The sequence below is a fragment of the Eriocheir sinensis genome, chromosome 26 (genome assembly GCF_024679095.1).
Source record: "Eriocheir sinensis breed Jianghai 21 chromosome 26, ASM2467909v1, whole genome shotgun sequence".
Classification (NCBI taxonomy): Eukaryota; Metazoa; Arthropoda; class Malacostraca; order Decapoda; family Varunidae; genus Eriocheir; species Eriocheir sinensis.
Window position 1 is genome coordinate 13,860,700 of NC_066534.1, and position 15,019 is coordinate 13,875,718.

Consider the following 15,019-nt stretch of genomic DNA (forward strand, 5'->3'; position numbering starts at 1 on the left):
GTTTCATCGTTCTCGGTTATCAATATTTCTTTCATTTGGGTCTTGTTTCATTTAATCAGTATTTTTTTCTTTTTTTCATTTCGGTGCGTTGGAATATTCGTCACGCACGTTATCCAGTTATATTCCTTGTACTTTCCTTCTTCCTCATTTATTTTCCGTGTTCTATTTCCTCCACACACTCAGTTTTTGTTGTTGTTGTTGGGTCGTGTCCATCGTGTGTGTGTGTGTGTGTGTGTGTGTGTGTGTGTGTTGTGTGTGTGTGTGTGTGTGTGTGTGTGTGTGTGTTGTGTGCGCTATTAGAGTTATTTTGGACATCACAACCTTGACTTCCTACTGTATTTAACAAACAAACAAATATATGCTAACAAATATGTAAGAATAGGAAGAAACAGAACACACTGGGTCCGACGAGTCAATGATCTTATTTTTTTCATCAATCAGTAAAGAGTTGAATGATGTGAATGGAAGAATTGCTTGCATCTGATAATTCTTTTTACTTTATTTACTTGATATTTGGCTTTTTAAAACTCTCCCCTAATTTGAGTCACGGAGTATTATCTTGCAATCACTCAAGAAACGAAGGATATGATTTTAGTTTTAATTTCTAGGAGTAAAAACAAATCATTCCTATTTTTTTTTTCTGCGTGAACTTCTCTCTAAGGAGACGATGTTTTTATTCTGTCTAGGAAGTAAGTTGTTTTTTCGTAGCATTTTATTTTTTCGGTTTCGGGGTCTGCAGTTCTAATAGGAAAGAAAAACGGAGTCAAACATTATTTATACAATGTTTCTCTTTTTTTTTCTTTTGAAGTCTTCCATTTTTCAAACCTTCAAATTTTCCTGACCTGTCCATCATTTGTTGTCCCCTTTTCTCTCTTTTTCGTTGTGTTCATTAATATCCGCGTCTTCTCCTCCTCCTCACTCTCTTTCGCTCTCTAAGTTCTCTTCCTCTTTCCTCTTACTCCCTCTCACTCTCCTCCTATTTCAGTATATCTTTTTTTTATCAATATTGCATGAGTCTTATATCTGGTCCTCTTCAAACCTTCATCTCTCGTATTTTTAGTGACATCTTCTTAATGTTCATCTTCTTCATCTTCATTCTTGTTTTCTTTATTCTTCTCATTCCTTTGTTTTTCTCTTTGCATACCCAACATCTGCGTCTGTACCTAATACCTAATTTTTCTCATTTTCTTCTTCATCTTCATTCTTTTATTCCTTATCCTTCTCATTCCGTTTATTCTCTTTGTATACCTAACATCTTGCTTCTGTATATCTTCTTTCTCCCTTTCCTTATTTTCCTCTCCCTACCCTTCCTTCTCCTCCTCCAACTCCTATTTTTCCTCTCTCATTTCTTCCCACTCCTCTATATCCTCTTTTTTTTATCCCTTCCCTTTTCTTCTTCCTCCTACTCCTCCATTCATCTCATTTTCCTCCCCCTCCATTCTGCCAACTCCTCCATCTCCTCCCCCCTTCCCTTTCCTCTTCCTTCTATTCCTCCATCTCTTCTATTTTCCTCCTTTTCCCCTTCCTCCTACTTCTCCATCTCCTCTGTCCTTCCCTTCTTCCTCCTATTCCTCCATGCATCTCCTCTTTTTCCTCTCCCTCCCTTCTTCATCCTTCTCCTCCATCTCCTCTTTTTCCTCCTCTTGCCTTCTTCTTCCTCCTTCTCCATCTCCCCAGTTATCTTCCCTTCCCTTATTCCTCCTCCTCCCTTCTTCCTCCAACTTCCTCAGCTCCTTTTCTTCCTTCCTCTCCCTTCTGCCTCCTACTCCTCCATCTCCTCCTTTCCCTTTTTTTCCCTTCCTCTATCCAACTCCTTCATCTCCTCTTCTTCCTCCCTCATCCTCCATCTCCTCTCTCCTTCCCTCTCCTCTTCCTCCTACTTTTCCATCTCCACTGTCTTTCCCTTCTTCTTCCTCCTCCTCCTCCACCATTGATCTCTTTTTCCTCTCCCTCTCGTCTTCATCCTTCTCCTCCATCCTCTCTTTCCTTCCCTGAACCTTCCTCCTTCTGTTTGGTGCTGGGGTCTGTTCCTCTGTTCCATGGCCTCACCCTACCCCCCCACCCCCTCTCTCTCATCTGTCATGGCCCTCACCCGCCTCATTGTTGGGCCACACCTCTCGTTCACGGCGTTGGAAGCAGGTTTCTTTTCTTCTCCTTCCTGTGGTCATGGATTTTATCCTTTGAATGGCAAGGCTTCGTCACTCCTTTGAGGCCGAAGGATGCTGCTGCGCTGGCTGGTGAGGGTACAGAAGCAACGTGGTGGGAGTGGGATGTGCTTTTTTGTTTTGCTTTTCTTTTGGTGTTGTTATTTTTTGTGGGATGTGCGTGTGTGTGTGTGTGTGTGTGTGTGTGTGTGTGTGTGTGTGTGTGTGTGTGTGTGATGGTAATTTTGTGTTGTTGGTGTGTTAAGTTTGTTTTGTTTTGTTTTCTGTGTTGTGTGTTTTTTATGTTGGGTGCGTGGAAAGGAGGTTGTGTTGCAGTGTGTTTAGGTAAATTGTTTTGTTATTTCTTTTCTCTGTTGCGTGTTTTTATTTGGGATTTGTTTGGTGAGGAGTTTGTTTTCCTGGTGGTCTGTTGAGTTAAATTGGACGAGGTTGTGTTTTGTTTGACTGTGTTGTGTTACGTTGTGTTGGGTTTGAGCTGTAGTGTAAAAAGGAAGGTGTGTTTGCTGTTCCCTATCTGTGTGTTTCGTGTGTGTTTCATGTCCCGTGTATGGATGGATGGGGGGTTAATGTTTGTAGATGATATGCGCCTGCGTGTGTGTCTGTGTGTGCGTGTGTGCGTGTGTTGAAATAGTCTGAATATATCTCCTTTGAGTTGTGTTATAGGGTACTTAATGTTTATGTGTGCGTGTGTGTGTGTGTGTGTGTGTGTGTGTGTGTGTGTGTGTGTGCTCAGTGGAGCGCTTAATGTCGAGGTTTTTATGTGTCTTGGATGAGTAACTACGCAGCCGCTCCGTAAATACGTCAGTTGTTGTTTTTTTCCTTGTCTTTTTTTCGCGCGCGCATGTGTGTGTGTGTGTATGTGTGTGTGTGTGTGTTAAGAATAGCAACGTGGTAGGCATTGTCGCTTATTCATGTTTTATTTTTATTTCCCTTACCTATTCCTTACCCTTGTATTTGTTCTTTTAAGAGTTTGCATTTGTACGTTATAGATTAAGTTTGCGTTTCTATAGCTCGTGTCTGAGCAGCCATACACCGATTACGTAATGAGGAACAGTGCGTCGTTTTAGTAGTATTGTTGTTTTTATCGAAGTTGCTTAAGTTGTTGATGGCGGTGATGATGGAGGTAATATTTTTGTCTTCTTTTCTCTCCTCTTCTTTTCTCCTCTCCTCTATTCTTCTATTCTTTTCTCTCCTCTTTGCTTCTCTTTATTCCTTTCTTTTCTCTTTTTCTTTTCTTTTCTTCTTCCTTTTCTTCCTTAGCGATGTGGTCCATAAGCTGTAGTATTTTTTCCCCTTCCTCCCGTCCCGTACTACTTGTCTTTGCCCAACACACCTGCCGCTCAGCACCTTGATTAGGGAGACTTTTTATTCCATTCCCAAAACCGGTCTCGACGTATATTCAAATCGCTACGTGTTACCTGCCTTCTCTCTGTCTACCTTTGTTTGTCTGTGTATATATCTGCCTTTTTTATTTCGCTGTATCCCTCTTCTTCTGTTTATCCATCTATCTACCTCTCTGTCTATTTATCTATCTGTCTCTGTCTTCCTCTTCGTCCGTCAGTTTGTCTATTTAGCTGTTTATTTTTTTCTTTATATATTTTTACCTTATTTATATTCAGTTGCATCATATCTATCTTTAAATGCCTACACGGGGGGATGGGGGGGGAGAGAGAGAGAGAGAGAGAGAGAGAGAGAGAGATGAAATGACCACGAGATTAATTCACCGACTACCTAACTACACACAGTCTCTCTCTCTCTCTCTCTCTCTCTCTCTCTCTCTCTCTCTCTCTCTCTCTCTCTCTCTCTCTCCCCATTACTTTTTTTTTATATACATACATATACATTAACATAACCCCTTCCTGCTAATGTATGCTAGATATGTATTCATGAAGGAGTCTGTCTATATATATACATAACACATACCCTTGAGTACATCGACCTACACACCTCCGTACATGCAGACCTTACATACATAAAAGCGTACATGGCTGTGTGCGTATGAATTAAGTCACACGCTTACCCACCCACGCACTCACCCACTCGCTTACCAACACACACACACACACACACACACACATCATCAACAACAACAACAACAACCAAACAAACAAATAAACGAACAAAAAAACAAACAAGCAAGCACTCACTTGAAATTACAGTTCTCTAGGAAAAAAACGCTCTTTCCACTTAGAGAGAGAGAGAGAGAGAGAGAGAGAGAGAGAGAGAGAGAGAGAGAGAGAGAGAGAGAGAGAGACGCCTTCGTTTTGGAAATACCTTCACGCAGATCTGCACGCACGAACAAACACACCAGAGCGCATTCTGAACGAGGTGTGTGTGTGTGTGTGTGTGTGTGTGTGTGTGTGTGTGTGTGTGAGGGAGGCGCGTCCTTCAGCCAGTCTGGGCAACACTGTGGTCCGCTAGACACACACCACCGCCCGCGCTCCCACCCACCCACCCACACAAACACACACACACGTTTGTTTCTGTCCGCCCACTCTCCCACCCTCCCAATACACGTTTTTTTCCTTCTCACCCACTCACCCGCACTCCCATTCACCCTCCGTTCACCCACCTACTCATTCATTCATCTCCTGTACGTCCCTCACCCATCCTCTCTCCCACTCCTCGCCCCTTCCTACATATCCCCCCACACACGTCTGATCTTGTCCACCTACTCACAACCCCACCCACCTTCCCACCTATCCACTCACCAACACACCTTTCCAGTCACACCCACCGCTCACTCACTGTCTACCTGTCCGCCTACCTGTCCCCTGCCTCTCACTTCTTCACCTTTCTGCCCTGCCACCCCCTCGACCCCTCCAGCGCAGTGTCCCGTTCTTTCTTCCATCCTCAAACCTTCCCTCTCTTTCCGACTTCTCTTCCGGTTGCTGTTTTTTGGGGGGTTCCTGTTTTCTTTGCCGTCTTCAGACTCTATAACCATTCTGTGTTTCTACAATTCTATCTTTCCTCTCTTTCCCTTTCTGGACTTATCTTTACCATTCATTCTCTTTTTCCTTACCCCATTGTCCTCATTTTTTTCAGTCGATTTAACTTTTTCAACACTTACTCTCCATATCTTTTAACTCGTATCTGGTTCTCTGTTTACACTTCTCCCTTTCTCTCCTCTTCTGGCACCATCAGACCCTTTTTTTTATAGCCTTTTAACTTCTGTCCTCAGAGCCCCATTACCTCTCCTTTTTATCCCTCGGTCCCTTCCCTCCTTACCTCTTTACTTTTCTTTACCCCAGGATTGTGTAACAGACCCGAGGATCCAGTTACCATAAGAGTGTTGCGTTTGTGTTCTACGGTGTTGTTTTGATGCCGCGACCTAGGGAGTGTTGAAGTGTTGAGGTGGTGTTGTGTTGTGTCCTTCAAGTGGTGGTGGTGGTGGTGATGGTGGTGGTGTTTGTGGTGGTGTTTTAAAGTACTCGCCCACCTGTTGATTCTTCCTGCCCGGCCTCTGACAGGTGTGTATCTCAGGTGTATATGAGGTTCTTAAATTGTTCTTTCTTGGCCCTCACTCTGATGTATGTGTGTGTGTGTGTGTGTGTGTGTGTGTGTGTGTGTGTGTGTGTGTGTGTGTGTGTGTGTGTATTTACCTAGTTTTACCTAATTGTAGTTTTACAGGGCCTGGGGTTACGCTCGTGTGGTCCCGTCTCCATATCTGTATTTGTGTGTGTGTGTGTGTGTGTGTGTGTGTGTGTGTGTGTGTGTGCGCGTGAATATTAATCTACTTTCGTATGAACATGTTTGAATGCGGAAATAATGTCAGTAACTTACTCATTATTTACCCCCCGTGGACTGGAAGCTTAAAGATAATCCGCTGTAGTTACGAAGCCGATTAATTTTATCTTGATCATTTATGCGACATTCACACCTTGCACAACGGAATGGCACAGTGAGGCATTTCCCCCATCAGTTCACAGGACAAAAAGACAGAACAAGGCTCTTTTTTTTCTACCTTGTGAGGGGGCACACGTCAAAAAGGATCCGGTATTTTTTTTTTACAACAAAGGAGACAGCTCAAGGGCACAAAAAAGGGAAACAATAATAAAAAAAAAAGCCCGCTACTCGCTGCTCCTACATAAAAGAATCAAAAGAGGTGGCCGAAAGAGAGGTCAATTTCGGGAGGAGAGGTGTCCTGATACGAGAGAGTGATAGGGATAGCAGTTCAGAGCTTCCTCAACAGCATTATACAAGAAATGACTGTAAGAAGGGAGAGCAAAGACGGCAGTTGTGTGGAAAAAGGTCCGTGTACTATTTAGCTTCGTCCTTTAGTGTAGCTTCTAGTTGTTATTATCATTCGTTACGTTCAGGAGAAAATTGATAAATCCCGTGACGGTGTAAAGTGTGTAGACGTTTCCTATTTCTTCAGTGCAGGGAGACCAGGAAATTCATGTCGCCGGAGGAGGTTGAGGCAATGAGTGGATGAGTCAGCTGATAAAGGTTAACCCAGTACCAGCGACGGGGCAAATTTGTGGCTTTACCGTGTACCAGCGACGGGCCATATTTTTGCCATGATATAAACCCCCCAAAAAATAGATGATGCATAAACTGGTCACAAATGCGTTGAAATATATTATGAAATGGTTTGCGTGCGTGATGATTTTTTCTCATTAATTCGCTTAGAGGGGCCATTAAGATACATGCTCCTCGCAGCTACCGGGTTAATTGGGGGAAGAGGACGCAGCGGTGGAGCAGGTGTGGCCCGGCCGTGCTTCCCTTTACGTGGCGAGGCCCAACAGTCTGGCGGCGACCTTGACCGGCTGGAGGATGTGTCGTGCTGGAGGTGTGATTAATGGAGGCTTGATGGCAGTTCCCGCTCGCTGTGCATCGCTAATGAAATGTAGACACGGGCCATCATGCGCCATAAAACTGATGTCTTTTATTATACGCAATTCTTCGTTTAAATTTTGGCCCTGAAAATTTATATAACAGCACTCGTTTAGGAAAAAAAATGCATAACGTTAAAAAAAAAAGAAAATATTAGAGGAAGAACAGATAGGTTGGGCAGAACATAGGGTTTTAAATGGCGTTTTTTTTTTTACGTGCCAGCCTATAGCGCCGGTAGGCTTTCTTGAGGGGCCTGGATGGTAGTCGGCTCCAGCCCGTCATGGCGCAGGCAAGTGTTTTATAGTGGCGCCATCTTTTCTTGTCTCATGCTGCCCCTCGGAGCTCGTTCTTGATTCACTTGGACGGTCTCCTCTAGAGTCCGGGTTGATGGGTGGTCTTCAGGACAGCATGTGGGTAGTCTTAATTAAGCCACTCGGCGGTGACTGAAAAATCCCAGGTGGTTAGCGGCGGATTCGAACCCGCGTTGTCCATCACTCGGTGAATTCGGTGCCCGCACGCTAACCACTCAGCCACCGTCTACCCAATGTGTGTGTGTGTGTGTGTATGTGTGTAGAACAGAACAAGATATTTTCCGCTGTAAGAAGTGTAGGAAGGTGTGAGGAGGAGGGAGTGTATAGGAGTGTAGTGGCGGTGGCAGCAGTGAAGGAAGAGGCGATAATGGTGATGGGAAGGGAAGGTGTGACAGGCGCGGGTGAAGGGAACTGTGTTGGCGGGGGAAGGAGGAGGTGTGATGAGAGAGGAAGGGAGGAACAGCGTGGCCTTGGGTGTGGGTTCCGGTCATCAGGAAGGGGAGTGGGGAGCAGGAGGGAAGGAAAGAGGGGAAGAAGGTAGGAAAGAGAGGCGGGAATAGGACAGGGAAGGAAGAGGAGGGGTGTTATATAGTGTTCAGTGAGTCATGGAAAGGAAAGGGAAGGGATAGGATGTAGTGCGATAGGAGAAGAAAGGAGGGAGGGAAGAATAGGTAGGAGAGAGAAGGAATGAAAAAAAAAACAGGAATGGGAAACAGAGGAAAAATTAAGTGTTTCAAAATAATCGTTAAAAGAAAGGGAAATGGAAGGAAAAGAGGATAACGGAGATAGAATAGAGAAGGGAAGAAGTATGAATGCAAAATGAATGGAAGAGGATGTATTCATTGAAGGAGTAAGAGAATGAAAGGGAAGCGAAGGGAAGCGAAGGGAAGGGAAGGGAAGGGAAGGGAAGGGGTGTGGCAAAGTTTCTGATGTGAGGGTGAGAAGGGAAGGAGGTGATTAAGGAAAGGAAGGAGTTAAAGGGACGCGAGGGAGGGAGAAGTTTAAGAGTGAGGGAAGGAGCAGGAGGAGGAGAAGAAAGAAGAAAAAAAGAAAAGAAAAAGGAGTAGGAGGAGGAGGAGGAGGAGGAGGAGGAGGAGGAGAAGCAGGAAAAGGGAGGGCAGCATGATATAATAGTTTCCAGTGAATTGCGTCAACCACTTAACCACTCAGCCAGTCAGTCAATATTTTAGGACAAACTTTTATATATTTTCCGTTTCTTACATGCCCCAAGATTACGGACACTATTTTTATCATTACTATCGTCGTTACTATCATCACTATTTTTATCGTTATTGTTATTGTTATTGTCGTTAATGTCATTCCCGTTGTTTTGCTTGGCGCCGCGGGGAACGTCAAGTCACGCCTCGCCTTTGTCGCCGCGCCTTAATTGCGGCGAGACAGTGACTTTCATCCTGCCTAGCCGTGGCGTGACACTGGCCTTGGCGGGGAGGGCGGGGGGTGTTATTGCTATTATTATGTATATTGTTATTATTATTATTATTATTATTATTATTATTATTATTATTATTATTATTATTATTATTATTATTATTATTATTATTATTATTATTATTATTATTATTATTATTATTACTGCTGTTACTCCTTCTCCTCCGTCACCTTCTCCTACTTCTCCACCTCCTCCCCCTCCTCCTCCTCCTCCTACTACTACTACTACTACTACTACTACTACTATTATATACCTCAAAAATAGAAGCACCAGCACCTCCACTGAAATTATATTGAAGGCAGCTTTTCCAAAATAAAAAAAAAGTCGGAAAAAAATGACTCGCAAAGGGCGGAAATGAAAGACAAGATTATTTAAACGAATTTCAGGAACGATAAAAAATCCCGCCGCGTCACGGTCGTTTGAATTCATCCATTAAGAAAACGCCCGAAATAGAAGAAGGAAAAAACTAATAATGTCATGACCGCCAACGAGACCCATGACATTAATCTGGGCCTGCACACACACACACACACACACACACACACACACACACACACACACACACACACACACACACACACACACACACACACACACACACACACACACACGTCAACAAAAACCACATGCACGGCCCTCCCTTTAAATGCACCGTGGGTATTAAAACTCCTCTCTCTCTCTCTCTCTCTCTCTCTCTCTCTCTCTCTCTCTCTCTGTTTTTATTTTACCTCCTCCTCTCGTTTCTCTTTTCTTTTCCTTTTACTTTTTCTTATCAGTTTTTGCTTCCGCGATTATTGCTGTTATTATTTTCCCCTCTGGGCAGGCCGGTCGGGCGGGTCGATTTCCTGCGTCTCTGGGTCACCTGCCTCGACTCTTCCGGGCCGTTATCATCCTCTTTTGCCTCATACTCGCTCCTCTGATTGTCTGCTTTCCTACTCTTTTTTTATTCGGTTATTTCCTGTTCTTCTCTGGTTGGCCTGTTTCGTATTTCTCTGTTTATTCTCTTTTTCTCTGTTCTCTCTGTTCTGTGTTCTCTCTCTCTCTCTCTCTCTCTCTCTCTCTCTCTCTCTCTCTCTCTCTCTCTCTCTCTCTCTCTCTCTCTCTCTCTCTCTCTCTCTCTCTCTCTCTCTGTGTCTGCCTATCTATCTGTCTGTCTGTGTCTGTCTATCTTCGCCTGTCTCAAAAAAACTGTTTAAAGAGAGAGAGAGAGAGAGAGAGAGAGAGAGAGAGAGAGAGAGAGAGAGAGAGAGAGAGCTAACATCCTTTTTCCGTCTTATTTTTTTTTATCGAGTAAACATCCCACTGGTTATTCAGCTCTGTATCCTGTGTGTGTGTGTGTGTGTGTGTGTGTGTGTGTGTGTGTGTGTGTGTGTCATGTTCTCGCCCCGTTTGGCCCGGTCCTCCTTCGTATCACACACGCCTCAACACTCACCGCTGTCCACAGTTCTCATTTTTCCTCATCATCGTACATATTCATCGCTCTTCTCTATTCACGCGTGCATACATTACCCACCCTCGCCTCACCGCCCCAAGTCTTTTCACTAGAGTCTTCAGGCCTTCAAGAGTACATTATTCGAGGGCGCTATATTATTCCTATGGTATTGAAAAAGCTCACGACAACCTCCCTCCCCTTATTCCTTCGCTTCTAGTTCCTCTTCGCTGGAGTTTTCATACTTTCTAGAGTACATGATTCATTGGCTATTAAGTCACTCCGTGTACTCACCTCTGCGTTAAATCATCCTTCCCCTCTCCTCGCTTTCTTTCTTTTTTCTCACTCATATTTCCCTTTGGCGACTATATTATTTTTCTCCTGTTTTTTATGTTGAGGTACTGGCATATGTGTGTTCTTAGTCTTTTTTTATGTATGTAGATGTGCATGTTGTGTCCTTCCTTTCGTTTGTGTATTCTTTTTTTCCCTTTTTATGTTGAGGTACTGTCGTGTGTGTGTGTGTGTGTGTGTGTGTGTGTGTGCTTTATTGACGCCTTTATAGCTCTTAGTGTAGCAAGTAAGTCTTTTTTTTTTTATATATATATGCGTGCATGTTGTGTCCTCTCTTTAGTTCCTGTAATATCTTTTTTTTCTTCTTTTTATGATGAGATACTGTTGTGTGTGTGCGTGTGTGTGTTCTTTATCAGCGCTCTGTAGCAAATAAGTCCTTTTTTTGTGTCTAGATGTGCATGTTGTGTCCACCTTCTAGTTTCTCTATTGCCTTTTTTCTCCTCTTTATGTTCAGATAAATTCGTGTGTGTTCTTTATCAGCGTTTTCATAGTTCTCCGTGTCGCAAATAAGTCCTTTTTTTATATATTTCCGTGCATGTCGTGTCCTCCTCCTTCGCTTCTTTACCGCCATATCCACACTTTATATCCGCGTTTATTTGTCGTTCTACCCAAGCGACTCACGAACATGTCAAATACTTGTGTGTGTGTTCTTTATCAGCGCTCTGTAGCAAATAAGTCCTTTTTTTATATATTTACGTGCATGTCGTGTCCTCCTCCCTCGCTTCTTTACCGCCATATCCACACTTTATATCCGCGTTTATTTGTCGTTCCACCCAAGCGACTCACGAACATGTCAAATACTTCGCTTTTTTCCTCGCCAGTCTTCGTTATTTATACTTTTTTTTACCCCGCACACTTTTCCTCAACCGCGTATTCACACTGTCGATAAGGGAAGTGCTCCTGACCAACGTTACCGGATTTCTTCGTACTCAGCATATCGTGTTTTCCAGTGTAGGACCTAAGCCCGTATTCCTGCACCTCAGTTCACGTGTTTGAAAAGCCTCCCGTAGAAGTTGGTGCGGTAAAACAAAGTAAAAATCCGAGAGTTGAATGAAGCAGGAAAAAGACTTTACTAGAATTCGGAAGATAAAAGATGAAGAGATTACGAAAGTTAGGGAGGAAAGTGCTTGGTTGGTTGATTGATTGATTGACTGATTAATTGATTGACTGATCGATCGGGAGATGATAGAAATGAGGACTGAAAGATGGAACCGAAGGAAAAAAAATGGACGCAAAACAAAGACCAAAAAGAAAAATGCATGATGGAAGTGCAAGACAAAGTAACACTAAGACGAGAAGAGCCTTGCCTACCTAGGAGAAGAAGTACGCAACATAAACTAATTGAAGGCTGATGGAAAAGAAACCTTGATCACCATGAAAACTACCGTTGCCAGATTGTCGTACTCAGAGCATAGTATTTACCGGTTTCTGACGCCTAACTATTGCCAAGAAACATCAGAATCTAGGTCTTTTTACGATACTTAAAAATGCGTTTCGTTTTTGGAGCCCAGAAGACAGTTTTGGGACAGGAAGTCGGGAAATATAGCGGCTGAGTACGACAGTCTAGCAACGTTGGTTCTCATGGACTGTTTTGTGTCCCTGGTGATTGTTGTACACGACTTCTCCGCCATAAGCCATAAGAACCCGATTATCTTCTGTATGGCCTTGGAAAATAGGTGTTATGGGATCCCGATGCATTAAAAAAATATGGACCCTATATCTATCACAAAAAAAAACATCAATAATTCACGGTTTTAACGACAACTTTAATTGGATATCGTTGTTTGTTTGGGCGCGACAGTTTGGGGTCAGAAATCGATGATGCATTGCTACGAGTATACGGCTATTGGTAACGCTGCTTCTGCCCCGCTCATTGCTTTGATGCTTCGGTTCCTCGGAGCTTCACTTAAAGGCTCGGTACGTAGTTCAGCGGTGGCGGGAGCGCGGGGAACCATCGGAAGGAGGAGGTGAGGGAGGGAGAGCGGCAGTGTGGCTGGAGCAGTGACGTGGCGCGGGTGTGTGTGTGCGTCTGTCCATGCTGGTAACCACGTGTTTGGCCCAGGAGTGTGGCGGAGCGTGCTTTATGGTGTCGCTCGTGATGTTTGCGGTCATTCGTTAAGTGTTGGGAACTACTACTACTGACGCTGGTGCTGGTGTTCCTGTTGCTGTTGTTGTTACTGGTGCTGGATGAGTGTGTTGTTGCGGAACGAGAGCTGCCTTGCGCTGTTTTGGGATTGTTATAGTGAGTCTTGTTTACGCTTTTTTATTGTTATTGTTATTGATGTTTTGTGTATGTGTGTGTGAATGATTTGTTTGTTTGCTTGACGTTTGTTTGTTGCTGTTATTGATGTTATGTAGGTGTGTGTGAATGATTTGTTTGTTCTTTCGTTTGTTGGTTTGTGTATGTGTGTGTACTTTAAATTGTGGTGTTGAAGTGATGATTATGATAGTGTTTACCTACTTCCGGTGCTGCCCATGTGTTGCACCCCTCAATTACTTAAGACACCCATTGACACCTATTGAACCCGATACCTAATACCTGACACCTACCTGACCCTTATCCCCCGAAATACGCTAACGAGTACCTTAGCACCTGTTGGCAATGTTTATAGCGGCGTTCAGTGGCGAGGGGAGAGTATCAAGTAACATCACCCGAAATTGACCTCTGACCTCTCGTTCTGTTTTCTTCAGTTGGAGTAGCGTCTAGCGGGAATTTTTCATCCAGTTTTTGTTTTTTTGACCTTGAGCCCCCGAAATTGACCTCTCCGGGCCCTTCGTTGTGTTTTCTTCTGATCGAGCAGCGTCTAACGGGTCTTTTTATTCCTGTTTTGTTTTGTTTTGCCTTTGAGCTGCCTCCCTTGGAGTATAAAAAAATTACCTGTATTAGAGTAGCGAGTTCACCCGGGCTTGGCGGTGGGTCGGTGCACCAAGCGATCAGGTGAATGAAACTCGCGTCGCTCCGAGGGTCAGTGAGTCAAACTGCACCCCGCGGCGAGGAAAGGTGCGGCGTTATTTCCCTCTGGCTACGCTTACATGTGTTATTATTTTCTTTTATTTTACCGTCACTCGCACGCATGAATGAAACTGGCGCGCGCACACACACACACACACACACACACACACACACACACACACACACTCTCTCTCTCTCTCTCTCTCTCTCTCTCTCTCTCTCTCTCTCTCTCTCTCTCTCTCTCTCTCTCTCTCTCTCTCTCTCTCTCTCTCTCTCTCTCTCTCTCTCTCTCTCTCTCTCCCCGTCCACCTGCATTAATTTAATCAAGGAAAATTTCGCTCCTGCAGCCCTCGACCTAACAACTCTAATTGGCGTCCAGCTTGTTATCTCGTTAATTAGTTAAGTGAGGAGAGACACACGAGGGCCACAGCGTCGTTGGAGGTTAAAAGGATAATTGACTTCAGATTCTACGTCTTACATTTAGCGTTTCCTGGTCCCTTTAATTGCTTCAAGTTGACGATGGTATAAGAGGCGGAGAGTACCTGTAATTAATGATCTTGAGAAGCTCACCAGGTAATCTTTTTTAGCGCTTATAATATCAAAGAGGCTGGCAGGTGTTCATTGAGGTTATGTTGGTTTTTAATTGGTCATTCAGTAACAAAGGTAATTACTGTTATTTTACCTGTAGCATCACTTGTTACTCAGGTAGTGAAGAACTTAAGACGTGGTTGTTGTAGGAATTGACTTTGTTTTTCATCCTGCGTTAGTTGATCGGCTACTAACCTCTCTTTCGGCCACTCCTCTGAATTTTTTTTATAGGATCAGTGATTAGGGGGCTTTCTTTTCATTATTGTTTCCTTTTTTTGCCATTAAGCTGTTTCCTTTGCTGTAAAAAAGGGAAAGTATTGACATAAGGGTGAATGGAAACATGTACTGTACTTCAAAACAGACGGTATCTCATCAAAATTATACACAAACATTAGAGAAAGAGCTAATCAATCAAACCCTCAGTCAAATACGAAAACGACTCGAATAAAAGATATATATAAAATGAATGTACTCCAATGCACTGTTGAGAAAATAGAAGCGATAATAAATAAAGGAGAAAACCAAATTGAAGAACCGGTTTAGATGAATGCTAAGATTTGAAGTGAGATGAATATAGATTAAACTTAAGAAATATTATGCACTCAAATAAAGGAGACCAGTAAAATAAAGAGAAGAATAAAGCACAAACATAAATAAAAGATGATATAAAAAGATACATACGTGAGGCAAAAAACACAAATTAGCTAAAAATACTGAAGCAATGAGAATAAATACAGAAGCGTTATAAAAAATAGTTCATTATTGCAATTTTTCTCACTATACATTGTTTATACTCGTCATTACCTTTAACAATTTGCGATGATTATGCTGCATTGTCTTGTGTACGAGGCAGCATAACTATATTTTTTTTTTTGCTGAATATGCATGCGGAAATTAGAATCGCGCGAATTTTAGGGTTACAAATTTCAGGATTCA

General features: G+C 43.2%; 1 protein-coding gene across 13 annotated transcripts in view; it reads left to right on the forward strand.

Annotated features, from left to right (window-relative positions):
• LOC127003784 (titin-like) overlaps positions 1-15,019 on the forward strand; it is a 326,729-nt gene that overhangs the window by 212,499 nt on the left and 99,211 nt on the right. Inside the window, exon 1 of one of the 13 annotated variants that reach the window (XM_050870825.1) lies at positions 12,527-12,784. The exons of the other annotated variants lie outside the window; for them this stretch is intronic. Within the exon in view, the coding sequence (XP_050726782.1) occupies positions 12,730-12,784 (55 nt within the window). The 5' untranslated portion in view covers positions 12,527-12,729. Of the gene's footprint in view, positions 1-12,526; positions 12,785-15,019 lie in introns of those variants that run through there. 13 annotated transcript variants of the gene reach the window in all.